The sequence below is a fragment of the Gallus gallus genome, chromosome 22 (genome assembly GCF_016699485.2).
Source record: "Gallus gallus isolate bGalGal1 chromosome 22, bGalGal1.mat.broiler.GRCg7b, whole genome shotgun sequence".
NCBI classification, from domain to species: Eukaryota; Metazoa; Chordata; class Aves; order Galliformes; family Phasianidae; genus Gallus; species Gallus gallus.
The window spans coordinates 2,880,214-2,905,941 of record NC_052553.1 but is presented as its reverse complement, the minus strand read 5'-3'; the positions used below and the strand labels follow the sequence as shown (position 1 = coordinate 2,905,941).

The 25,728-nt window shown below is 41.9% G+C and overlaps 2 protein-coding genes across 10 annotated transcripts; one reads left to right on the top strand and one right to left on the bottom strand.

Moving 5' to 3' along the window:
• Nucleotides 1-133: 133 nt before the first annotated feature.
• Nucleotides 134-12,242, bottom strand: IKBKB (inhibitor of nuclear factor kappa B kinase subunit beta). Of its 4 annotated transcripts, none has more exons than XM_046903364.1 (22): nucleotides 12,113-12,242; nucleotides 11,930-12,024; nucleotides 11,197-11,314; nucleotides 9,372-9,441; nucleotides 8,400-8,488; nucleotides 8,068-8,157; nucleotides 7,577-7,701; nucleotides 7,142-7,249; nucleotides 6,723-6,852; nucleotides 6,112-6,294; nucleotides 5,760-5,874; nucleotides 5,278-5,401; nucleotides 4,870-5,021; nucleotides 4,702-4,763; nucleotides 3,662-3,771; nucleotides 3,349-3,398; nucleotides 2,706-2,805; nucleotides 2,373-2,520; nucleotides 2,040-2,167; nucleotides 1,253-1,343; nucleotides 578-682; nucleotides 134-347 (listed from the first exon to the last, which is right to left on the bottom strand). In XM_046903364.1, the coding sequence occupies exons 1-21, from the start codon at nucleotides 12,215-12,217 to the stop codon at nucleotides 614-616; spliced, it is 2,262 nt and encodes a 753-aa protein (XP_046759320.1). In that variant the 5' UTR covers nucleotides 12,218-12,242; the 3' UTR covers nucleotides 134-347; nucleotides 578-613. The 4 variants fall into 4 exon arrangements, with proteins under 4 accessions (XP_046759320.1, XP_046759319.1, XP_046759321.1 ...); XM_046903363.1 differs by having other exon boundaries at nucleotides 134-315; NM_001395965.1 differs by having other exon boundaries at nucleotides 225-682.
• A 58-nt stretch (nucleotides 12,243-12,300) lies between these two features.
• On the top strand, nucleotides 12,301-25,490 carry PLAT (plasminogen activator, tissue type). 6 transcript variants are annotated; one of them, XM_004947613.5, is made up of 14 exons: nucleotides 12,301-12,461; nucleotides 15,766-15,857; nucleotides 16,630-16,669; nucleotides 17,096-17,227; nucleotides 17,590-17,703; nucleotides 18,604-18,778; nucleotides 19,343-19,434; nucleotides 19,681-19,855; nucleotides 20,206-20,291; nucleotides 20,663-20,858; nucleotides 21,341-21,477; nucleotides 21,575-21,715; nucleotides 23,312-23,460; nucleotides 24,237-25,490. In XM_004947613.5, exons 1-14 carry the CDS (start codon nucleotides 12,446-12,448, stop codon nucleotides 24,393-24,395), a joined length of 1,704 nt encoding a protein of 567 aa, XP_004947670.1. In that variant the 5' UTR covers nucleotides 12,301-12,445; the 3' UTR covers nucleotides 24,396-25,490. The 6 variants fall into 6 exon arrangements, with proteins under 6 accessions (XP_004947670.1, XP_046759379.1, XP_046759380.1 ...); XM_046903423.1 differs by having other exon boundaries at nucleotides 15,738-15,857; XM_025142888.3 differs by lacking the exon at nucleotides 12,301-12,461 and adding an exon at nucleotides 14,031-14,154.
• The last annotated feature ends 238 nt before the right edge of the window (nucleotides 25,491-25,728 follow it).

The window sequence follows — 25,728 nt, the reverse complement described above, 5'->3', positions numbered from 1 at the left end:
AACAATTTGCTTTTCTGTGCTCTTTAAGCTAACGTCTTTACCTCACATTTAAGAGGCCTATACAGTAAAACCAGCTTTTTCATTAAAGTGTTTTGAGTATATTAAAAAGAACAAACAAATTTCACACTTTAGATAATTTCGTTCCCATACAGGAAACAACTATTACATAATTGTATCTGTTACATTTAAGAAAAAAAACGTGCAAATCAGCAAAGCTAAGAAAATGTGTTCACAGTTCAGGTGTATTAAGAAGGTGACATATACCAGCAACAGTGTAAGCTGACTGCGTGCATTGTCCATTTTTCATCAGAAAGCCTGAAAGGTAGAAGAACAACCACATGTGGTGCCTAAGGGAAGAAACATCAAGTCATACAGTAAGAATATCTGCTGTCTTAAGGCACTGTTAAGAACTTTTTCCAAGCAGTTAGGATAGGCATTTCCTACTGCATCTTTGAGAAATAAAGTATCTGAGATGTGGATACTAGAAACTGTGCCACATATCTCACATAAGCAGTAGGCAACAGTAAGAAGAGGCACTTCCCTTTCTAGACACAGCAGATTATCACAGTTGGCTTACTCAGGTAGCATGTCTTTAGAGGCAGTTGAAGTGATTTTACATATGGGTTTGTTCTGGACTGCTTCTTTCTTCTACGTGAAGCTGAAGCCAGCTCCAGTCGAGAGCCTGAAGTATAAACAGTTAGAAATACAAAGTTCATTGCTAGCCTGTAGTTGAGATTGCAAAGATTTAAAAACTTTACTGCAAACAACTTGGTCAGTATAGTTTCATGATGAACAATGTAACTTATGTAAATGAAAAAACACAACCTTAAACTATTTCCTTTGATATTTTACTTGCATGTCAGTATACTACTGCAGTAAATAAGCATTCCTGCACATCAAGTGTGTAGCCACCACAGATCCATCCCAATTGCAAAAGTACAGTTTTGCAGTATTTTTGTACCACAGCCAAGTACCTCCCCCACTTGCCCCTGCCCTTACAAGAAAGGGAAGTCTGAGTATCCCTGATGCTTTACAATTTGGCACAAAATGACTGAGAACCCAGAGACACGGCCCCACTCTCCACAAGCAGGGAATGTGCCAGCAGCTCAAATGGGAGAGCAAGTGGTTTCATTTCACACTTCAGGTTTCTATTAACTATTTCACTTACTGAGCAGGCAAAGGTACACAAACAGAAGTTTTAAGCAATAAGCTTCCCTAGTCCACACTTATACAAGAATATCAAGCATTTTACCATAAAGCTCTGCTCCTGATCCTTCATTGTGTCATGCATCACGTTTTCTAGTTGGCTACACAGTTTCTGCGATTCCAGCAGAAGCTCCTCACTGAAAGATGAGAGTGTTTGACAGTTATTTTCCATGGAAGTTTCTCTAGGAAATACTTCGTGAAGATATGCTGCACAGCACTGAGGAACATTAACCTTTAGCAATCAGCTTATAAACTCGTTTTGCAACAGGGGAAGTCAGCGGCATCCCCAGATTCACTTGCATGGCAGAAAAGGAAGCATGCTCAAATTGGAATTGGGTTCTTATATGGAGCCACTGCCACTAGAGAAAACGTTTTAGAGCAGCCTATAAACTAAAACGTGAAGCAACATAGAAATAAACAAGCTAAGGTCTCATTTTAATTAGTGACCCTGTTGCTTTAAACAAGCCAGAACTGCAAGTGCTTGGTAGAGCAATCTCTCTTTCATTACATAGCCCTGCTACCATTCATTACCTTCCACAATAACACAATTCCTGCTGTCAGTACACTTCACATAAGCCCAACAAGTCCAGATAAAACAAGCCCTATTTTAGGAAGTGGGGCGCATGCAGCTAAGTATTCTTTCCAGTTGTTCAAAAGGAATATTCACAAACCCCAGACGAAACAAACAAGCAAACAAACAACAACAAACAGCCAGTGGGTAGATAAGACTACTGACACTGGAAACTGAACACTAAGCAAAGAATGTAAGACGGCTTCCGTATAAGTTTGTAGTGCTGACACTAGCAGTAACAGAACTCCAGCCTTCACCTCACCTTTTCCTGACAGATTCTGATAAAGCATAAGTTCCGGAAGGGACCTGCAGCAGCAGCTGACCAGGGCTATTAAGACGTGACATGTTCATGCTCTCTGGACTGCCACTAACAGGACCACGTACTTTACTCTAAAGAAAAGACAGCAGATTGAAATTGCAATTCTTTCCACTTATTTCCAATAGCCAGCAACACAAGACAGCTTAGAAACCATCGTTAATCCTAACTCAAGGTAATGAGGACAAACAACCATAGGAAGTACTAAACTTACTATTATCTCAGTAACTTGGGTACGCTGCTATTTTAACAATACAGTAGAGTTTTTATTTTACTTACACAAGCAATTTTCAGCAAGTTCCACAGTTCTTTCTGTCGTTTCTCCTGAAGCCTTACAACCGTTTCTTCATCTTCATTCATCAGATTCATCACTTTCTCCACTCTGGGGAACAATTCCAGTGCCTTCTGCTTGCAAACTACAGTTTTACTTTACAAAAAGAAAATAATAATAAATTAGATCACATATTGTCAATTGCAGTAGGGGAAGTTTTCTGACGTTTCTTAACCCCTATAGCACAGGTAAATCTGTTTCTTATACTGCTAGAATAGAACCTCTTGCTGAAAGAGGAAATGTTTTCTCAATAGTTAGCTTTTATTGACTACAAAGCTCACCTGAGTTGAGCATAAATGACTCGGACCTTTTTTTCGAAGGTCTGGATTGCCTGTAAGAGCAACCGTACTATTTCTTGGCTGTCACCACTTGTCCTCTGATCTGGAATAAGAGTCAGATTATTACACAGAGAAGTAGGCATTTATTACAGTGAGAAGCTGCTTAGTGGTTTGTTTCCACCTTTTCTTCAATCCTGAAACATTCCAAATATAGAGGACATGCATGTTTGGGTGGGATGAAGCGCACTGTTTTTTAGCCACCAAGAGATGAGAACTAGAAAGCAGAGTTGGTAGGGTGGGTTTACTGCCTTGGGACTGTACAGCTGCTCAAACAAACAGCCGTGTCTTTCATGCTTCCTACACAGAAAATAAAGCAGCAGCATATGCTTGCAGCAACAGCTTGCTCTGAGAAGAGCTCAGAAGTTTCAAGAACAGTTTAGAAGACATCAAGAAAGCAAGGCTGGCCTGGTTTAAAATTGAGTCCCTGACTCCCCTCTCCAAAATAGGCAAATCCAGAAGAGTCCACGTACAGCTAACATAAGTGCAGGCCTAAAACGCAGAGAAAGTTTTCTCAATGCAGTTTATTCCATCTTTAAAGTTACAACCCACAGAAAGCAAGCTGAACTTGACATAAAATATCTTTTACCTCTTGGCTTCTCTCTCAGTCTCCGGTACAACTCTCTGGCTTGTTCTTCTCTAGAAGAAAAAGACACAGAACACAAATGATTTCTCTAGGACCTAAATTATGAACAAGTAATTCAAGAACTCAAATCTCTTATATAACATTCTGCTATTTCAGATCAACAGGTGAGTAGTCAAACTTTTTCTTGTTAGGTTTTAACTTTTAAGTCCCCCATAATTTAAACTGAAGAGAGCAATTTCATTGTCCTGGAGCGAATAAGGGATTAAGTTTTGCTGGCAACACTCCTACATCTGACATTGAAGACAGTGCAACTTACAAATCCTCCAGTGTTCCTCCTTGTTTACGACCCAGCGGGCTTCTCTGAAGGTCCACAATATCTGTTTGCAGGGCCATCATTCTCTTTACTAGCTGATCCACATCATCCTCCTGAAAGCAGAGCAGCACATAAGCAACAAGGAAGACACAGACTAAGAGACACTACTACTCACTGAGTCTTCCTTTCTCATTCATATTTCTAAACACGCCAAATAAGCAGCAAACAGTCTTCTACAAAGACAAGTGAGAACACGAGTGAATTAATTTCAAATAAATTAGCTCTGTGCTCTGGAATAAAATAGTTTCCAAGATTTTTTTTGTTGATAAATTTGGTCTGTGACAAAGCGCCACTGAAGGACCAGGCTTCATTATATACATGGCGCTAGATTCCAGGCTGCAATGCTTCCTCCTTATTTATTCACTGCTCCAGATTGCTTCTCTCATCCTACCTGTCATTGTTTTTTCCCCGCCTCTCACTTGACATACAACTGCATCCAGAACTGGCACTGAAAGTTCTGCTTTTCACCAGAACTTGTTCATATGCAGTAGCTGCCACTTGTCAGACAGTCCTTCTGCCACTCCACATCCTTCACCTAGAGAAGGACTAAACGTTGGCACAGAATAAGACTAATCCAACTAGTTACTCTTCACTCCTCATTTGGGAGTTAGGGTCCTTAGCTGTACTTACAGAGATTGCACTGTCTTGTGTTCATTCATCTAATAGTTTGCTTTACTATTCAGTTTAACCTACTATCCCAAATCCTTCTTTCAGCTGTCTTGATAAAAATCTACCTCCAGGCTTGTTTAGCTGGACCTCTGAGTGCAACTGCAAAATCTTCTCTCACATTCTGCAAGATCACCCTCACTCCCTAACGCCTTGCAAAAACTACCAAATGGAAAAAAAAAAAATGCAATGCAAGCCAAGGCAGTGTGATATGTGGAGTCAGCTCAGACATAGTAAGTTTCTATTTAAAGGAGAACAAAGGGGAATAAATAACCTCTTTCTTTCTTAGGATAAGTGATGAAGATTTAGAAACATACCCGACCACAAAGTTCCACAGCTTGCTCCATCTCTTTCCAGGCAAAGAGCAGCTTCTCAGAAGCTACAGGAATGAAAAAAGAACAAATGCTTTCCTCAAATTCACACAGGGAAAGGTAAGATACTGTGCGTGATATAAAAGACCTCTGTATGCAGGATGCTATACTCACTAATTCCAAATTCAATCTGCTCTTTATATTTCTCAAGATCAATCTGAATGCTTGTTTTGAAGAAGTCCAGTTTTGCTTTCAGCTGCTGGGAAAGGGAGGCCATAGAATTCTTCATCTTTGAGAGAGTACTATTGTAACGCAACAGATTCATCCTGCATGGACAAAAATGTCCTATTATCCTCCCATGTTATAAATGCAGGCCTCCACTTATAACAAAAGCAGATATAACAGAGCATAGCAGTGAGTACAAAAGCAGTTGTGCTAAAGAACACAATTTTCAGTTTTTTACTAGTTGTTAACAGTTCCACTCATGGGCTTCCCCATTCTAACAGGATCCTACTCCTGTCCTTTTACTTTCTCAAGGGAGCAAAGGCAGAAATATGTATTCCAGTGAGACTGCCACCATACATGGCTGCTCGCTGTCCCTGTTGCAGCCGGTTACAATCCTCTTTCAGCATCCTGATTGTGTGCCAGATCTGACCCCAAACTTTCCGCAGCTGGAAAAAGTGCAAATTCTTCTTTGGATCCTGAACTGGAAACAGAAGAACGGGTGGAGGGAAATCAGTATGAAGCTTAAAAGTAGTATTATCACATGACAAAACAGACTTAAACATCACTCCTTTGAAAGCCAAGCATGCAGCCAAGACCCTACCTCTTGCAAACTTTATAGCCAGCTACCCTCTATGCAGCTTCCCCAGTATTATTAAACCCTTCCCTTCCTCAGTTATTTTTAAAAGCTGAATAAGTGCTATGCCAGGCTGTTTTATTGCTTCTCCAGTACCAACATACAAAATCTCTCTCTGCTCTTTGCACATGATACAGACTACAGAATACAGGCAGCCCTCTCAATGTGAACAACCTCCCACATTCATGCTAGAGAAAGTCCTTACGGATATAGTCAACACTTTCCGGATGAGGTCGCAAGGCAACCTGAGCCTCATAGGCAACTTTCTGATTATCAAAGAGGAAGAGGAGGTCTGTGTCTGCAACTACAGCGTCATTCACCTGCAGAAGACAGAAGACCCAATGGAATTCTCTCAGAAACAGCAAGCCTCAGTAACACCACAAACAAAATGCTCTTCTTCACCCAAGAGAACGCGGTGCTTATTCTGCAAGGGATCAGGTCTAAGTGGTTACTACAACTAAGGCCTGCCAGAACAACAGGGAGTGCTGTACTGCCAGTGCAAGAGCTGCACTTGCAAATTTACTGAACAGCCAAGGAAGGAGAATATCCAGACTCACCTTGCTATCAGCTGTATGCTTCTGAGTAAACAATGCAAGACCAGCCTCCTGCAGGAGCTCCTGATCCTGCTCTGGGATTCCAGTATCTGACTGGATCCTGGCCTTCACTGTTTGCAGGGTCTCTTCCTCTGTCACAGGGTAGGTGTGCACAGTTCCCGTAACCATGTTCAAAACATGCAGTAACTAAAAGGAGATCAGACATGAGAAGGGCTGAAAATGCATAGGTTATGTGTGAGCAGGAATCTCTGGACTGAGACACTGACCACCAATAAAGTGTTTCAAAGCACTTGCAAAGTTCAAGAAGTCACTTTGCAGCTACTTCATAATATTATATGCTCGAGACCTCATCCTTCATCAGCTGGAAGAGAAGTCACATGCCAATTAAACAGCTTCTTCAGCAGAAACCTTTGCCAGAATACAGGACCAAGAACATACAGAAGCTATTTGCTACTCCCAACAAGCTCAATTTCTCCTCCAAAAAGCATGAGGAAAGCACACTCCTAAGATTGCTGCTCCTCCTCCTAGGCTCATGACTCAAGGCTCTTCTCTCATGGACTAGGTTCAACTGCGCTCTGGAAAAATTTTCAAAGTAATCCAGGTGCACTGCTCACCTTCAAATTCAAGATGTCATCCAAAGCTTTGAAACACCCATTGGGCCCATACACAGGATCTGTACCTCTCTGCCGTGGGTGCCACATTAACATGAGTTGCAGCCATTTCTCCAGTTTCCCAGCCAAAACACTGAAGTACCAAAGCAAGAATGGGATCAGAAAAGAAAGTGCATCTGCAGTCTCCACCTGGCCAAGTCTCTGCAGGAGAACTGACAACCAATTTTCTTTTCTTGAGTGTAAATGTGCTATTTAGAAGGCAGAAATGGAGACTCACCTACATGTCTGATAAGGTACACAAGCATTGTTTGTGTCAAGCACGCAACTTATTTACAGAAAGGCATATAAAATAAATGTGGTCCATTCAGAGTAAGTTCATTTCAGTATGTCATAACAGATCAGAACCGATTTCTAGTCCTCACCTGTTTAGATTGTTTGGGCAGGGTAAACTGCTAGAAAATTTGACTTCTCCAGATAAGTCTTCTGAAACAACAATATCCAGCTCACTCTTCTGTCGCACTTTCGTATGCCTAATGAATTCCAAGCAAGTACAACAGTGAAGTTATCACTTGCCTTTCCCAGCATGCATGTTAACAAACTTTTACAGTTAAAACAGAGACGTTGCTTTAGTTTCTGCTACTTGCCCTGCAGAAGTCAGTCCCGATTCCAATGAGAAATCTAAGGAATGCTCAACTTGCTCAAGTAGATCAAACTCCAGTAAAGGAAGTCAATCTCCATAAAGGTATGGAATACAGGGATATTACCCTAAAGAATCAAGGGACCACACCTCTACTTCCCATAGACAGGACAGTGGCACTACATGCATTCTTTTTATCACCTGGCCCAAGGTCACTCACCATTGTACTGGCTGCCAGTTGGGTAGGAATGGTCTGAAGCCTGTAATGCATTCAAAAGCCAGTGTGCCAAAGCTCCAGTAATCCACTGTAACCGTATACTTCTGCTGTTCCAGCAGCTCTGGAGCCTGAGACAGTTTACACATGCAGAAGTCAAAGCCATCCATCTCTCAGCTCTCTCTGCCCCTTAAGAGCTCATTAACATTTGTATCACATTAATGGCTATGCTGAAACACTGCCTCTCATGAGCTCAGAGACCTCACAGAACACTCCTGCTTCTTATAAATACAACACACTGTATTATCATAGACACTGTGATAATCCAGTGGGGGTGGGAGGCAGAAGAGAAAGAAACAGATCCTTGTCAGCTGCAGCACTCCAAATGTACCCCATACCAAGATGATTACTTCATCCCAGTCCAAACATGAATTACACTGTTAACTTTGTCCCACAGCAAAGTGGGAGTTACCCATCTAGCTGAATTCCTTCCTTACCAAGTACTGTAGTGTCCCAACAAAGGATGTGCATAGACTACCCTGATCCAATTCCTTAGCATATCCAAGGTCAATGATTTTGTGTATTAACTGAAACAGAAAACAGAAAAAAAGAACGAGGTAAGTTTTGCAGCACACATACAACAGACAAATACAGTAGAGCTCTTCAAAGATATAAAGGAAGGGTGCTGAATGACACACAGATCTGAGAGAGATGTAACCCGAGGTTGACTGCTTCTGCACGTTCACCGCTGTAACTGCAGCAAGCACACACGCATTCTCCACTTACATTTACTTGTCTGTGTAGGCAGAGACACCATGTTACTGCTTACCCTTTGCTCTCCTTGCTGCAGCACAATGTTCTCTGGTTTCAAGTCTCTGTGGATGATCCTGTTCTCATGAAGGTACCTGAGAGCAGAGGCTGAGACACAAAGAGCCACTTGCTAAGAACGTAAAAGTACCTGGTATGAGCTCACAAAGGTTTCACCTCTATGTGGTACAAGCATGGTGTTTGAGTTGAATCTTGTACAAAAGACAAGATCATTGATTGAAAAATAAAATTCCAAGTGCAAGAGGAAAAAGTTAGCGTCAAACACTTCTGGACACAGATTTGTTCTCTTGGCAGTAACATTTTTAAAAGTTACAGTAGATTCCTTTCTCTTTGAGTCATTTTCTATGCCCATACCCAAGTACTAAAGGTTTAAAAAAAAAATTGTAACAGCTGGCAGAAATAAAACACATCTCTTCACCAAAGGAATGCCTATACTCAGCTTTTCTTTGTCCATTCCTTCAACAGTCTTAAATCAGGATCCAAACATCTTGTTCTGTTCCGCCCATAAAGCAGTGCTCTCTCCATTTCACCTCCAAAATTCTTCAGATTCACAAGAATTTTCCAAATTTTCACACAGAGACGCTGCAACTCCTAAACTAGGAAATTCTATCTAAACAAGATAAAAACCTGATCTTAAAAACACACCACAGTCAGGATAAATGCCCTTTATTTTCCACACTCTTGCTCAAAGTTATACTTTATAATGCCTGTTTTTTCCTGGATAAAATTAAAAAGTGTGCTGCTAGGAAAAACAAGAAAAACAAAAACTTGATAGCAGTTCCAGGGTGTTTTTTTCCAGGAGGAGGAAGGTGTCAAGAAAAAAAAAATCTCAAAGGCTCACTTTCTTACAAAGTGGGTCAGCAAAGCAAGTATACTGTTTAGAGGTCTGTCAAAAATGGAGTAGTTAAAGCCACTGCTGCACTGATTCAACACTTCTGTAGCTCAGATTTGTGAAGATACTGCCATCACTTACCAATATCAGACAGTAAAATGAGAATAGCTTCTTCCCGCAAACCACAGCAATTCTCCAGCTGATTCAGGTACTGCAAGAAAACACCACAAATGACAGCTTTTCCATACCACATGCTATAGCTTCTCCATCCTAGAAAGCTCCATCCATCATAGAAAGATCTCAGTTCCACAGATTCTCAAAACACAAGACGTTTGAGCATGAACAATTAATTTTATTTTTTTTTTAACAGACAAAACCATGGAACTGGGACCTCCCATAGCAATAATTCACTGGTGAGGCTGCACCTCGAGTACTGTGTCCAGTTTTGGGCCCCTCACTGTAAGAAAGACATCGAGGCCCTGGAGCGTGTCCAGAGGAGGGCAACAAAGCTGGTGAGGGGTCTGGAGCACAGGCCTTATGAAGAGCGGCTGAAGGAGCTGGGATTGTTCAGTCTAGAGAAGAGGAGGCTCGGGGGAGACCTTATTGCTCTCTATAACCACCTGAAGGGAGGTTGTAGTGAGCTGGGGGTCAGCCACTTCTCTCGGGTGACTAGTGATAGGACGAGAGGGAATGGCTTCAAGCTGCGCCAGGGAAGATTCAGGCTGGATGTTAGGAAACACTACTTCTCTGAAAGGGTAGTCAGGCACTGGAATGGGCTGCCCAGAGAGGTGGTGGAATCACCGAGCCTGGTGGTGTTCAAAGAGCATTTGGATGTTGTGTTGAGGGACATGGTTTAGCGAGAACCATTGGTGAAGGGTGAATGGTTGGACTGGATGATCCTGTGGGTCTTTTCCAACCTTAGCAATTCTATGATTCTATGATTCTAATTAGAGCTTCAAGCCTCAGCGTATCCATGGGATAAGAAAGGGTAGGTGGAAAAAGTCAGCGTTACTGCAACTTTGCTGTGCCCTTCATAAGCATTTCCCCTGGAGCCTGACAGTATCAGCTCCACTGTCAGCTGTAAGTTACAGGTCTCATCTATGGGCAGGTTACAGCAAAGGTTAAAAAAAACAGTAAGATAAGAACCATCATTAGTAATTGTATATTTTTCCTATTACAGATAGGGACTGCACCTTGAGCTAAAATGGTCTTGGAAATACTCCAAATCCTGTTGCACATCCCTCACACATGCTCTCATCTCCTACATGCAAAACTGCTGTATTGGTACTTGCAGTTAAATAAAAGTCGAAAGCTCCAAAAAGCACTGGAATTTTCAAAGGACCAACCTGTAAAATCCCATTGGTACCATGTAAAGAATTAGGAAGCATCAAAACATGAAAATACATTTTAAAGAGAAACCTCTAAAATAAAAGTCCCTAGGTTCCATTCCACTGGGATGTTAATCCAACCTTTAGCCACTGTCAGCACCTTTCACCATCACCAGCTGTCTTAGCTTCAGCTAGGATGGTACTGTTTTCTTCAGAGTATTGGGTACGATGCTATGTTTTGGTTCTATGAGAAAAACAATGTTGATAACACACCACTATTTATAGTTGCTGCTAAGCAGTATTGTATAGGGTCAAGGCCATTCTTAACAAAGGCCCAAGGTGCTAGTAAGATTAGAACAGCTGATTGGTGAAAAGGATATGGAGGGCTAGCTAGGCACTGACTAAGGGGTGGTAAGCATTTGCCCGTGCATCATTTGTTACATAATTTATCTACCTATATATATTTGTCATAATTATTATTCTTTTCTCTGACTCACTAAATAGTTTTTATCTCAACCCACAAGTCCCACTTTTTTTTTCTTCTAATTCTCTCCCCCATCTCACTGGAAAGGAGAGGACACTGAGTGAATGACTGCCAGCTGCCAAGTTAAACCACAACAACACCCTGGTGGCCCCACCTTGCGGAGGTCTCCACCCTGGCAGTACTCCATGGCCAGCAATGGCAAATCATTTGGTGCAAGCTTCTGCATTCCCTCAGGAACATCACGGGCAGCCACCACATTTGGATGGTTCAGCCTGAGAAACAGAAACAAGGCAAATACACACCATCACCAGAACCTGCATAGTCTCACACGGTCACAGTTGTCACATTAAATCACAGAAGGCCATTAATTGGTTCAGAAACTGAAACAGTCAGTTCTAAAGGCCTGCAATTCATCCATCCCTTGCAGGCTTACAGACTCATTCCAGCTCTTTGCATCCTATGTGCAGCCAGTGCTTTCCGTGAACACACCCACAACAGGTGTGCCTAGGAACTACAGGAAGAGCTCAACGGTCTGACAGACTGGCACTACCCTCCCAGCAAGACCCCAGTTGTGATCAGGCACGGCGCCCCACTTTAATCAATCCAACACCCCAAAGCACAACCCAGTGCAGACGTTAACACAGTAGAACCGCTGAGGAAGAAAGTCGAAGACCTGAAGCTCTGAGGAATAAGAAAGCAAGATCTTCTTCAGCAAGTTCTTGACTCCTCCATGCCGGGCCGGCCGCCGCTCCCGCCTTTACCTCAGCGCAGCCTTTACAATGCGCCTCGCAGGGCCGGGCCCGGAGGAGTGGGGGCGTTGGGCTCCGCTCGGCCCGGCCGGGAGCGCCAGGCCCCGATCCCGTCCGCCGCCGGGGCGGGCCCCTCACCTCTTCATGATCTGTATCTCCAGCGCCCAGCGGTCACGGTTGCGCGGGCTCAGCTCCTGCCGGCACTGCTTGATGGCCACCTGCTCGCCGGTCTCCTGCGGACACAGCGCGGTGTCGGCTCAGCACGGGTCGGGTCGGGTCGGGTCGGGTCGGGTCGGGCGGAGCGAGCCGGCCGCCGCCTACCTTGTTGTGCCAGCGGATGACGTTGCCGAAGCCGCCGGTACCCAGGCGCTCCTTCATCTCCCAGGGACCGCAGGTCTGCGCCTGCAGAGCCGGCGGCCGGCTCATGGCTGTGCCACAGCGCTCCGACTCCGAGGGGCCTGGGCCGTCTCCGCGGGCACTTCCGGTTCCGGAGGCACGTGGTACGAGGCAGCCTTAAAGGGGCCGCGCCGCGGTGATGGCCGCGACCGCTTTCCTGTATCCGTCAAGCCTGGGCTATAAAGGCGATAAGGAACTGCAGCGGCTCTCCGATGAAGAAATTCTGAGAGACGTGGGACCGTTCAGGCTGGAGTAGGGATGCCTTCCATGATTGGTACGTATTGTAAAAATGATATGGTACTTACCAGGCAACGTAAAGCCTGAACCAATGTTTCTTCAGCCTTTTACATTTCTGAAAGCAGAGGCACCACACAGCACCTCAACAGCTGCCTTACGGCTGAAGCATATCCAGACATTGTGTAGAGATGCACTCTAACTTAGCAGTCTCAAAATAACCCTATCCTGATGCAGGTTCAGCTGAGAGGTAAAGCAGTGGACAATGTCGAATAGAGAAGGTACCATTACTGCTTGCTTTCCTAAAGCACAGTAAGAAGTACACAAAGCACCCACTCCACTACAGTTGTCCTTAAGCTGCAAAAAGCTAGGAAATCATAACTTCTGAAATCTTCCCTGGAAGCTATTACTTCATTAGAATCTTTAGAACTCCAGTAGCAAAAAAATATTGTCTTTAAAAGAATTAGAAGTTATTCCGTTTGTTCAGCAGTGCCCAACTACCCTTTCTCAATACAGTCCCCTCTGGAAACAGTCAATTCCAACTGTTCCTAATGCAGACTTATGGCATTTATGTTCATACCTGCAGTTTTACTCAGAGATACATATGACAGTCTTGACACAGGTTTCCATATAGAGAAGACCTAAACATTCAAGATAGTTTCCTCTTTGCCAGTGTGCAAAATGACCCTTAACATGTTTGCCGACAGAAGATTCTGTGCACTTACTTCCTGAAAATGGAGTCCCCCATATGCTATTTATGTCTGTGCTCACACTAAATGTTATCAGGAACCAATTTCTAGCGAATAAATTCCTAAAAGTTTACACACACCTATTACTGTAACAATTGTATCATCAACAGTTGTCATAACCCAGTTCTAAATTCCATTCTAAAATTCCTCATTTGGATTTGTCTGCTGCACTTTTATAACGTAGTACTTTGTGACTTGTTTTTTTGACTCTGGCTGAGAAGTTTCATTTTCTAGGATGGACATTATCAGTGCACATTTAACTCTGGTCCTTAACATGCTCTTCCTTATTTCTACCTAGAGGTCCTAACATTTCTTCATTGTTATCAATTAACTTGGGAGTTCTGATTTCTTCTTCAGCACACTGAGGCACGTTGTGACACAAGGTGTCTGTGCCCAAGATTCTGAGGGGATGTCATTCCAGTACAGCACACTGCTCCAGCTCAAAGCAGGGGTTTTTCAGCACTGCAGCTAAGCATGCATACCTCTGGTCATGTTAGAAATGATGCACCTGTGCATTCAACCTGCTCCATTCCTCCCTCACATTCCTAGAAGCACAATGATACAAGACAGCCCTTCATAGGGGATACATACTATTCTCAGTCTCACTGAAGTTTAAGGTGTCTAATGCAGAAAAGTTTGTTTTGAAGGCTGTATCTGCTCTCTGATTAGAATAAAGAATGAACAAAGCATACTGGCTGCAAAATCCAGTACGTAAAATCCACAAGTCAGCTCTCCTCCTGTCCCATGCAGAAACCTCACAGTTTGGACACATGCCACTCTGTCCCAGACCATCCTAAGATCTTGGCTCTTTTTTCTCTTGGAGGAGTGGGAAGCACACCCTACTGCCCTCTTTAGGCTCCACCCCTTGCAGTGCAGTTTTAAGTAGGACGGAGCTTTTCAGAGATTGTAACAGAGATGTGGAAAACATAAAAACAGACTGGTCTGGGAAGCAAATCAGCAGCAGAAAACGAAAAAGCAAAAAAGGTATGTACTACTCTGGACCCATTTCAAAACCTGTATTTCCTGTTTTTGACATGATTAGCTTGTCATTAATTGCTTTTAATGCTTTTAATTAATTAAACTCTTTTAATAAATTCTACTAAAATACCACAGTGGTTAAATAACTGAGCTATTGCCTTTCACTCTTTGAAGACATATAATGCTGGATGAGACTTCTAGCTTCCAGTTGCTTCAAGCCTCAGCAAGCTGTTCCAGTAAAAGGGCAAACAACCTCAGGCTCAAACAGCAGGGAGCTCTCCTGGTTCTCTAGGTTACTGGGGGGGGGGGGGAAACAGAAGAGGGAGCTACTTTCAATCACTACCAATGACTTTTTGTTTGAGCTTTTAAACTGTATTTTTTTTTTAAGGTGTTATGCCATATCTGTAAGATAGTACACTAAGAGTGTGAGTATTACTCAGAAGAACTCTTATTAACAAATCAGTAGAAGTGTGTGATTTAAAGCATTACTGACAGTGATGCTTCAACAAAACCAGTACATCTGCAGCATTCTTTAGGTCAACTCGAGGTCTGTACTGCTTAGGAGAACCTTAACAGAAAGCACGTTGCTGGCAGGTTTCCCCTTGGAGTTTTGTAAACGTAGTATTTTTCAAACAGCTATGTGGTTTCAGTTTGATAGGGCTTATCACTCAGAACATTCCAATCTACTAGCATACGTTGTACCTTTCTCAAGACTGAAAAGTATCTGCTAAAACATGTTAACAGTTTTCCTGTATAGTATAGTAGGACACAAACCACCATAGGAGCATAGGAGCTCCAACCACCAGGCATAGGAGAAGGGAAGAAGGAAAGGAGGGGTGTAGCGCCATAATATAAACTAGCTGGAACAGGAAAAATAAAATGGAAAAAAGGATGCAGTAGAGCAAAAAGCTACAGGCCACTTATACATATTAGACCATCTGCATTTTTATGATATGAGAATGAGATAAGAAATGCCATTTTGGCCAGGAAGGGAAAGAATATATATTGCTCAGTTTCATTGATAACATTTCCACATACCCAGGACTGACATTGTGTTGTGAAGATGTCCCCCGATGCTCACAATGTGTTCTCTGTCCAATGAGTACTCAAAACCAGACAGCACTTTGACAATATTTCTTAGCCTCAGTGAAAGAAACCATCTCTTTGTCTCCTTCGTTAGGAAACAAATTGGGTGAAGGGAACTGAGTACAAGACTGTAACATATCTATCTCCCTGCAGTCAGGGGCTACAGAATCCCAAATTCATGCTTCTGCCAAGAAACTTCCCACTCAATGCAAATACATGCATTTTGCAACAGTAGCGTGAAATACAGCGGGATCACAGTATCCGAATGTCCTTCCTATAATTATTTGTAGCCAGGTCTATGCATGAACTTTTCCAGATAAGAGATTTTCAAAGCAAATGAGATAAGTAGAGGCAAAGATCCAGATTCACAACTAGACTGAATTGCAGAGAACTGCAGAGTAGAAAGTGAATTTTAATGTAAAAAGCATTCTCGTTACTTAAAACCTTAATTTAAATTTGAAGCTTTGAAAGTCATTCACTCTATAAAACATCCTTTTCAACAGTTTATTTTTTCTTTTACCTCCATTTGAGATCCGGAGGTGATGTGGAAAACACTCAGAATGAAAGGCAAGCTCCTGAGTCTCCTCCTGCTGGTGGGAGTAATCAAGACTGCCCAATGCCAGGTAAGAGGGTAATACATCAAGTAATCATCTTGCCATCCTTAGACACTTAACCTAGTTTTCAGCAGCTCTTCCTTACCACAGACTCCAGCTGTATGTATCAGACAAAGGAAGGATCTAGTTCTACTCCTAGAAATCAGGGGAAGAAAAATAATTGGCTGTAGGATATGCATCTGTACCTTTCTGCTCCTTCCTCCCATCCCACTTTCAGTATTTAAATATGATGGGTAGCAAGTGAAAGTCTTGCACTGAAGGATCACACATCGCTGCATACATGTCCAGTCCATGCTGAGCTCTTACTATGACTAATCTTATTAACACGTGCTCTGAAAAATGAAAGTTAGTCAAAGTATTCACAGGGAAACTGCAAGCAAAAGCTGCTGAGCGAAAATAACTGCTTGTTCACATCTACATATTTGCAAATTATTTTCTTGTATCTCCTGCAAATAGCAGAAAGCTGACAAGTTTTAGTTAGCAGTTGGAGTGGTCCACCAGCACATAAACACTTCAGAAATTATGCAAGTAGAACGCACCACCAAGTTCACAACACTCAAGTGACAAGCAGTAACCTGATAATAACCTGTAGTTAATTAGTAACCTGTACTAATTAAATTATTTGCAGTTTTTCAGTACGCATGCTGAAATACTTAACACGCTTTTCATTGTTCCCCGATTTTCAAGACCTCAAGAGGAGGTGTGGCTTCTTGAAGGCACTTGTTCTCTCAGTTTTCTTAAGAGAGTAGTTACTCACAGAATTCACCTTCTCTACTTGCAGGGCACACACATGCGTTACAAACGGGGAGCCAGATCTCAAGGTAAGCCAGGCAAATTACAGCTGCATGACCCAGAGGCTTTAAAAACATAGGGGAGAGGAAAGGAGATGACACTGAAGGAATGGAGCCTGAAAGTTGTTTTCCATGGCTGGGGGGGAAATCTGAGAATGGCAGATTCAGAAGACAAAATACTACAGTGTTAATACCATCCACACCTTAAAGAACAATATTCTCCTCTTTCTGTGTTCTTCCAAGTCATAATGAGGACGGTCATTAGCAGAACAGAACATTCAGCCGCATGACACTGACAGAGATGGGATAGCCTGGATCTGGGAATAAGGAAGAGTGGCCTGTTAGACTGATTTATCCCTTCATGGATACTTTTTACCCTGGCAAGAGAGAGTTATTTTGCTCAGCGAGGTCTTTTCTGTGAATCTCTAAAAGAGGGTTCCTTTTCTCCAATTACAGCCATTTGCACAGACTATTCATCTGGACAAATATACCAGCACAGAGGGAGCTGGCTGAGACTTTCAGGCAGCAGAATAGAATACTGTAGGTGTGACCGTGGTTGGAGTTACTGCCACACTGTGCCCATCAGAGGTGAGTATGAAGAAGAAAAAGAATGGAAAGGGTGGGAGATGACAGACTATCCGTCTAGTGCATCCTAAAGAAAAACTCCACTGTCAGGGAAGGCGTGATCACACAGAATTTGGCTTGAAATGAAAGCATCAGTATACACTGCCTCAGGCAGAACTAAGGAGGAACAGGCAAGAGACTGAGAAAAGCTTATGATCCTGCTAATGGAGATAATGGAGCAAAGGAAGAGTCTAACATTACATACACATATTAAGGGAAAGTAGAGCAGGCTGAAGGAGACTGACAGGAGGAGGACAGATGGGCATGTTGCCAGCTGCTTACTTCTGTGAATTCTAATTGTTTCCTGGCTTTTGTTTATTCCACAGCCTGCACTAGAAATAAATGCTACAATGGGGGCCAGTGTTCACAGGCATATTACTCCCCACAGCTCTTCATCTGCCGCTGTCACCACGGTTTCTCTGGGAAGCAGTGTGAAATAGGTAAGTATGCTGCTCCAGTTATTGTGAACAATGCTGCTGGTTTTAGCTGTGCAGCACAGAAGGATTAGGTACTCAGAAACCACTGCTGTACAGGGGTCTCTCTGCTAAGTTGCTGCTTTTTGTGGTAAAGCTAATGCTACAAACAACTTTAGAAAAGGACACCTGGGTTTCTCTGTGTCTCGTGAGGCCTCAGGTAGAATACTGCATCCAGATCTGGGGCCCCCAGCACAATAAAGATGTAGAACTGTTGGAGTGAGTCCAGAGGAGGACCACAAAGATGATTAGAGGGCTAGAGCACCTCTCCTAAAAATACGAGATAAAAGCATTGAGCTTGTTCAGCCTGGAGAAGAGAAGGCTCCATGGGCACCTCATTGCAGCCTTCCAGTATTTTATAGAAACTTCCAGTACTATCAGGAGGAAGATAGACTTTTTATACTGACTAGTAACAATAGGGCAAGGAAGAATGGTTTTAAACTAAAAGAGAGGAGGTTCAGATTAGATGTTGGGGGGATATTTTTCACTCAGAAGGAGGTGAAGTGCTGGAATAGGTTGCCTTGAGAAGGTGTGGATGCCACACCCCTGGAGATATTTAAGCCAAGCTGTATGGGGCCTGTGCAGCCTGATCAAGTGCTTGATTTAGTGGCTGGCAACCCTGCCCACATCAGGAGGGCTGGAACTGGATGATCTTTAAGGTGCCTTCCAACTCAAGCTGCTCTGTGATTCTCTGGCCTCTTGATAAAATACTAAGCTTTGAAGACAAAAACCTTTGTGTATATGTAGAGTTTGCTTGGAAAGGTGTTTCACTGACTTATGAGACAAGGCATCTGGAGCCAACTGTAAACAGAGCAGAGTCAGAGGAAGCAGAACTTGTGATGCTGTTTTTTGTTCCCTTTTGCTCAGATACTGAAGTTAAGTGCTACAAAAATGCTGGAGTAACATACAGGGGTACATGGAGCATAACAGAGAGTGGAGCTGAATGCCTGAATTGGAATATCAATGGCTTGATGGACCATAAATACAGTGGCCAAAGAAAGGATGCTGCTGAGCTGGGATTGGGCAATCACAACTATTGCAGGTGAGGGACTCACAGCACACATTAGAGCTGTAAGAATCTGATTATTCCGGGAGCGTGGGGCAAAAAAGGCTATTTGCAACAGCCTGATACCAACTGTAGAACACTGTGAACAGGTGCAAACATGGTGCAGTCCAAGAGCAGCAACTGATAGATTTCTATTTCTGAACCATCTAAGAGTGGATGTTTGATAGACTACAAAATGCATGCCCTCTCTCACTCCACAGTCTTTCCCTTGTGCCCACTGTTGCCTTCTTACTGTTAAAAACTCCCTTTGCAAGCCAGTTTCCTATCATGTTTGCCTGCAGATCTAGACACTCCTTAGAACTCTACAATGTAGTACCTCCTGCACATGATCTAACCTGCACAAACAAGCTATCTACCCTTACTACTGGCCATCTCATCCCCACCTCCATGCTTTTATAATTAAAATAAGAATAAAAATGACTTCTGCTGGTTCAGTTCACCCCCTCACTGCTAAGCACAATCAAGTTACTGAACTAGATGGCACACTTGAGACTAGTAATTATAGCTTTAAAATGATGCATAATGTTGTAACTCTTTCAGAAACCCAGATGAGGACTCCAGACCTTGGTGCTATGTCTACAAAGGGGGGAAGTACACCTGGGAATACTGCAGTGTGCCCCCCTGTTCAAAAGGTACATGCAGGAGGACAGAGAATGGGCTTTAGATATATAGTGAGTCGTAGCAACTCTCAGAGTTCTCTCTGGCCTTATGAAAATTAGCAGTTAAGATATTCTCATGTTAAATCATGTTTAAGGTTTTAATATTTATTACAGAGCCTGAGATAAGTATAGCTAATACGTAGGAGCCTTGACAGAAATCACAATTAGAACAGCTGATGGCTCACATTCACCATTTCACATGCTGTTTTATTATTTAAGTTGGAAACATCAATTGCAAAACTGGAAGAGGCACAGATTACCGAGGTAGTCACAGTGTTACCATTTCTGGAGCTACCTGTTTGAGGTGGAATTCTCAAATCATTGTCAGCAAGTTATATACTGCTTGGAGAAGAGATGCTTACCAGCTAGGCCTTGGCAGTCACAATTTCTGCAGGTATGTAATCAGTAATGTAGTGAACTTAAAAACAAACAATAAGTTTCCTTGTGGTAATGTTGAGGGAGGGCTCGAGTTGTTTACATGAGTTTTCAAAGCAGAGTAGGGATGTTATGGCCGGGAATCGAACTCACTGCCGATGGTAATTTTCATACCACTTGGTCTGTCTATACTTCTCTAACACCAGACTCTATAAATGAAAATTTAATGTGCCCTGTGCCCTCTGTGTTTCTAAAAGGATCAAAAAGAGTACACTCAGAACCCCATCTGCTGTCCTTAAGTGTCTCCTTCTCCCTAAACTCTCTGCAGATCTGGTGATACAAGTTTTTCTTCTCCTTCCTGTACTGCAGGAATCCTGACAATGACAGCAAGCCTTGGTGCCACGTACTGAAAGGAAAACAGCTCACATGGGAGTACTGTGATGTGCCTACTTGCTGTAAGAATCCTAGCACTCCTGATTCTTCTCTTTCTTCACAGCATTACTATACTGCATGTAGTAAGCCTCTCATAGTAAAATAAGAGATGGGGAAAAAAGCTCCTTAGGATAAAAAGGGATTCTATGGCTCAGCTGTCACAGAAGTACCTTCTCTGCCAGAAGAGATGATCACAGAATGAGGAAATAGGAAAGATAGGGTTTCTTTACTGTGTTTTTCAAATCAAAACAAGTTTCCTAGGAAACAGGAATGAGTCAGATACTGAACAGTTCATGCCAGGCTTCTCAATATGCACTGACAACCAGCCTCTTAACCCTAAGTCACTGCAGGAGTCCCTGAACAAAAAAACTATTTCTGGGTTTGTCATCTACAGCCAGCTGTGGTCTACGGCAGCACAGGGCACGCCAGTACCGGATTAAAGTTGGCTCCTATGCAGACATTGAAGCTCACCCATGGCAAGCTGCCATCTTTGTGAAGTATTACAGAGTACCCGGAGAACATTTCCTCTGTGGAGGAATTCTGATCAGTTCCTGCTGGGTTTTGTCAGCTGCTCACTGTTTTGAGGAAGGGTGAGTTGAGGATTTGGTACTTTTTGGTAAATCATGATTAAAAAAAAAAAAGTCTGGAAAATGGAAGCATCCAGTATTAGCCTTACTGGAAGAGTGAAAGACTTGAAAAAGACATTTACTCCACTAGGTCATTCTACAGTAAGGAACTGTAGTTAAATGTGATCAGTGTTACAGACAGGCAAACTAGCTGTATGGCATTGAAGTACCACAGCAGAATATCAAATAGCTAAAGAACAAAGCTGTCAGCACAGAATGCAGAGCCACATGAAACTTGCCAACAGCAAGGAACTTACAGAGGATCTTTGCCATGGTGGCTCTAAGCAATTAGTGCAAAAACTAAAGCAAATAGGACATCTGAGATCAAACTGCCTGACTGATGAAGTAGTAATTATACTAAAATAAGAGAAGCTCCAACAGCACGTCTTCAAGGAAAGGCTCTACTCCAGTTAATACTGGAAGTAAATATGCTTTCATTTTTAAAGTTTTAGTACTAATCAGCTGAAGATTGTGCTGGGCAGGACTTCTCGAGCAACTCCAGAGGAGAAGGAACAAAAGTTTCAGGTGAAGAACTACGTTGTACATGAGAGATATGACTCAGAGAATTACAACAATGATATTGGTAAGAATTTCTTTGACCTCACAATTTGATGGGTTGTGATTTGCTAAGGCTTGATGTTAGCCAAGTGGTGATTCTTGTTTTTTTCCCCACTGTTCAGCTCTGCTGCAGTTGAACTCGGACACAGAAGACTGTGCTATTGAAACAGACACTGTTCGAGCAGCCTGCCTCCCAACACCTGACCTGCAGCTGCCTGACTGGACTGAATGTGAGATCTCTGGTTATGGTAGAAACGAAGAATGTAAGTAGAAGATGTGTTGTGGCCAAAGCCAGGTTCTCTGCCCCAAAGAATTCAAGCCTTTAGCCCTGTTTAATCTGTGACTCCTGAATTATTTCATGAAATTATATTAGCACTCCAAAAATGTACCTATATGTGGAACATACATTAAAAACAAGTTTTTTCATTCATCTGAGATATGTCAGCTGCCTGGGTTAGCAGAGTTTTTCTTGAAACTCTCAAACAGTAGGAACACAGAAAATGGCAAGATGAATAAGACAAAGTTTGTCAGTGAAGGCTTCTGCATTTCTGCTGTACTATTTATTGTATTTAATTATTAACTTAGATATTGTCATTCTCAAAGAAATCAATTTCTGTCAAGATTTAATACCATGCATAATAATACCATGTAGTTGTGGGTAGTGGGCATTAATCCAAAACATACATTGACTGTACAGCAATTAGCAATAAAAAAAAAAAAAGCTAAGGATGTAAAAGTCCTGGATATATATTAAAAGGTCAGCCAAATTAAACAGAATAGTTAAATTGGTTCAATTGAGCAGTACCTACAAAGGTCATGAAGTCCAGTCATGACCAGTGGCAGTTGCCTGGCCACTTTGGTGCTAACCAAAAGTTACAGTACAGTATTTTGATTATGCCCTCAATACTTCCTGAACAGGCATACAGTATCAACCCCCTCACCAGGAATGGTTTTGAAACAGAGCTACTTTAAAAACCAGAGTCAAGAAAAAGCCTGGAATAAAACCTGTCTGGAAGTACATATAGACTAACCTGTATTCCAAAAAAGAAGAAAAAGCAGCTTATAAATGCCTTATTGGCATTTATTTTTATTATCTTTAAATTGTAAATGCTGAGGCAGAGACTGTGAAGCATCCATCATAACAAGGACAAATCACAATTTGAGCTATTAAGGCTTTTGTGACAGAGTTAACATACAACTTTAACAGACAAGTGTATCACAAAATGTTTTAAAAGAGCTAAACCTAGTGCTTCTTTTTCTATAGGGAGTACAGTTAACTCTTTCAGAGCAAAAGTACACTGCAATTATAATTTAAAACCAGACTGAAAAACAGTCCTGCCAATTTTCAGCTTTGTGCAGTTGCAACTATGCAGAAGAATAAAACCGACATGCAAGGCAGATATAAATCAATTCCATTCCAAGATAACGAGTGTGCATTCCTATCTAGTTATTCAGTATTTTGTACAAGACAGCTGTTTTTAACTAACCCAAATCTAATACTAAGAGTCAGGATCCCTTTTCATACATGTATTGATTATTAGATGCGCTCCATTTAGATTGATGTCATTCATGCAAAGACAACCCCCTAAGAAACCTAGCAATTTGCACCCTGTAAAAATCTCTAACACTTAAGCTTACTGAAGCAGCAAAATTGTCTTTCAACGGTATTTAAGTTGTTCTCACCGGCAAAGCAGAACGCCCATAACTAAAAAAAAAAGACTCCTGGCAAGGAAATATTAGTTTTCCCACCCTCCTCTCCTGCCACTAGTTAATGCACTCTCCCAAACTGCAGAAACTGAACTGCAAAGTTTTATACATATATACTCATGTATATTCATATATATTCACATCCCTTTCAGTTTCGCCCTTTTATTCAGAGCACCTGAAGGTAGGCCACGTCAGACTATTTCCAGCCAGTCGGTGCACCACACAGCATCTACACAACCGGACAGTTACAGACAACATGTTATGTGCAGGAGACACAAGGCACCTTGATGATGCTTGTAAGGTAAACCCAGTTTTATTCTTTTTTTTTTTTCTAGGTCTGTTCTTGATAATCTAAATTAACTAAAGAGAAATTTTCATAAAAAATCATTTAAAGGAGCCCTGCATCTGACTACATGGAAATTCTAGAGAACTTCTGTTTCACAGAACTTAACTGTTGGGTCTACTTTTTTTAATTCCCTCTCCACCTTTTCCTCATAGCTAGGAATGCAGGCTACATTCAGTCAAGCAAACCAGAATACAGACTGAAAATTCTAAATACAGGAAATACCACAAAACTGAGCAGGAAACCCCACCTCAGCAGTTTCCTATTATTTTCTATTCTGTAAGCAAGCACACCTAAATAAATATCAGCACCTTTTCAGTTTCATTATCTCTTCAATAATCATACTTTACTCACAATAGTATAAAGCAGCTTGGACCTTTAGAGTTTGAACAAAAGTATTTGTCTCATTCTTAACAAAAATGCCTCATATTTCATAAATGTGTGCTACACAAGGGTAGACACCTTAGTTTTAGACTACTTGGTGTCTCTCCTCTGGTATGAGAGGAGCACTAAGGAATTCTGTCTGAAACACAGAACATGCTAATGTGAAGGTGCTGTTACTAAGAGCACTGGAAGCATGGTGTCCCTGATTTGTTGGTAAGCTACACAGAGTATTTAAGGAGACTTGAGAAATGGCATCTAATGTACCATTATGGCCACTGAATAGGGAAAGAGTACAAAACATACACATACGCAAAAAAGGAGTTTCTTACTAACCTGCTACTTTTCTGCAGGGTGACTCTGGAGGGCCTTTGGTTTGCATGAAGGATGATCGCATGCATCTAATAGGAATCATCAGCTGGGGAATAGGCTGCGGCCACAAAGGCATACCTGGTGTTTATACAAATGTGAACCGTTATCTTAACTGGATTCAGAACAACATGAAACCCTGAAGAAGAAAGTACCTCTCCACACACAATCCCATGAGTGTGCCCTTACAACTTGCTTTGAGGTGTTTCAAGGATATTGACAGGGCATCCTATCTGTCCAGATGCTTATGACTTTCAGTATAAAAGGAAGACATACTACTGTGTGTGGTATGGGCAATTTCTCTGAGTACTCCACTTTTCTCACTTCAGGTTATCACAATCTAAGAGCTCTTTCCCTATGCATCTCCAAATTTTCTCCTTTAATCAAATCACACGGGTAGAACTAAAACTAAATCTTGGCTTGCAAAATGTGAGCTATGTTGTTTTGGACTTAAGGCAAAGGAGACAGATTTTGTTTCCTTAAACTTTCATCTCCCTCTTTAGATCACCAAGACTCAAGAGACACACGGACTTGTGCCTTCTCTAACACAGCCCTATGGCATACCTAAACAATCCCCTTTGTGAAATACGTTCATTATTCAAATTTATTCCCACAAACCCCTTCCTCACCCCTCCTCTTTGGAGTAATATTCTTTTCTAGCTTTTAAGCCATGAGACAAACATCTCCCTTTGAACAGTGGGCTAGATGAGAAAGTCTCATGAACTTATATGAAAAAACATCATTAAAAAAAAGAAGTGCAATGGAAACACACATACTTTCTTACTCAAAATACAACTGCCTGCAGCAAGGTGAATCAAAGAAGAGTTGAACTTGAGCCCTTACTCTACACAGACTTTTTTCAGCTTGGGTTATCCCCATTTGGGGATCACATAGCAAAAATAACACACTGTGCAATGTCCACTATAAAAGACACACCGCTATAACACTTGTGTGTGTGGGGAGAGGAGGGGAGAATAAACCTTTCAGTGTACTTTTCTTTACAATTCCAGAAGGTGTGCTTTTTTGTTTTTGTTGTTGTTGAAGTACTATGCCAGTATTTCAAGTTATTCAATACTTGTCTGGCTTAACAGTAGAATTTCCACCACTGTAAGAACAACCAACAGGTCTAAACTTGTCCAGCAAAACAATAATCCACACTTACCTCCACTGAATTTACAATTGCACTCTTTGTAACACAGTATTAACAATGCATTTGTAAATAAAAATACTAATTCTTATTTGGATGTATATTTAGAATAATTCTAGTTAGGATTAAGCTCTGTCCTTTGATGTTTTACTCTGGTTATTTAAGCTGGTTTCCAACTCCAATAGAAATAACAAGTGTTTAGGCATGGGCTGCTTACTTCCGTATCAATGTACCACTTGCTTTTTCAGTTTGGAACAGATTTATTAACAGTCTAAGCTTAAACTATCTGAGCAAAAACAGAATGGCACACTTGTTAGGACATTCTGTTC

What these genes read in the sequence shown, in the direction of transcription:
- IKBKB (XM_046903364.1), bottom strand. Translation starts at nt 12,217, where the DNA reads ATGAGCCGGCCGCCGGCTCTGCAGGCGCAGACCTGCGGTCCCTGGGAG. An exon ending in AGGGTGGAGACCTCCGCAAG is followed by an intron (nt 9,442 to 11,196) that starts GTGGGGCCACCA and finishes GTTTTCTTGCAG; the next exon opens with TACCTGAATCAGCTGGAGAA. An exon ending in CTGTGGAACTTTGTGGTCGG is followed by an intron (nt 3,772 to 4,701) that starts GTATGTTTCTAA and finishes CTCTGCTTTCAG; the next exon opens with GAGGATGATGTGGATCAGCT.
- PLAT (XM_004947613.5), top strand. An exon ending in TCAAGACTGCCCAATGCCAG is followed by an intron (nt 15,858 to 16,629) that starts GTAAGAGGGTAA and finishes CTCTACTTGCAG; the next exon opens with GGCACACACATGCGTTACAA. An exon ending in GAATTACAACAATGATATTG is followed by an intron (nt 21,478 to 21,574) that starts GTAAGAATTTCT and finishes CCCACTGTTCAG; the next exon opens with CTCTGCTGCAGTTGAACTCG.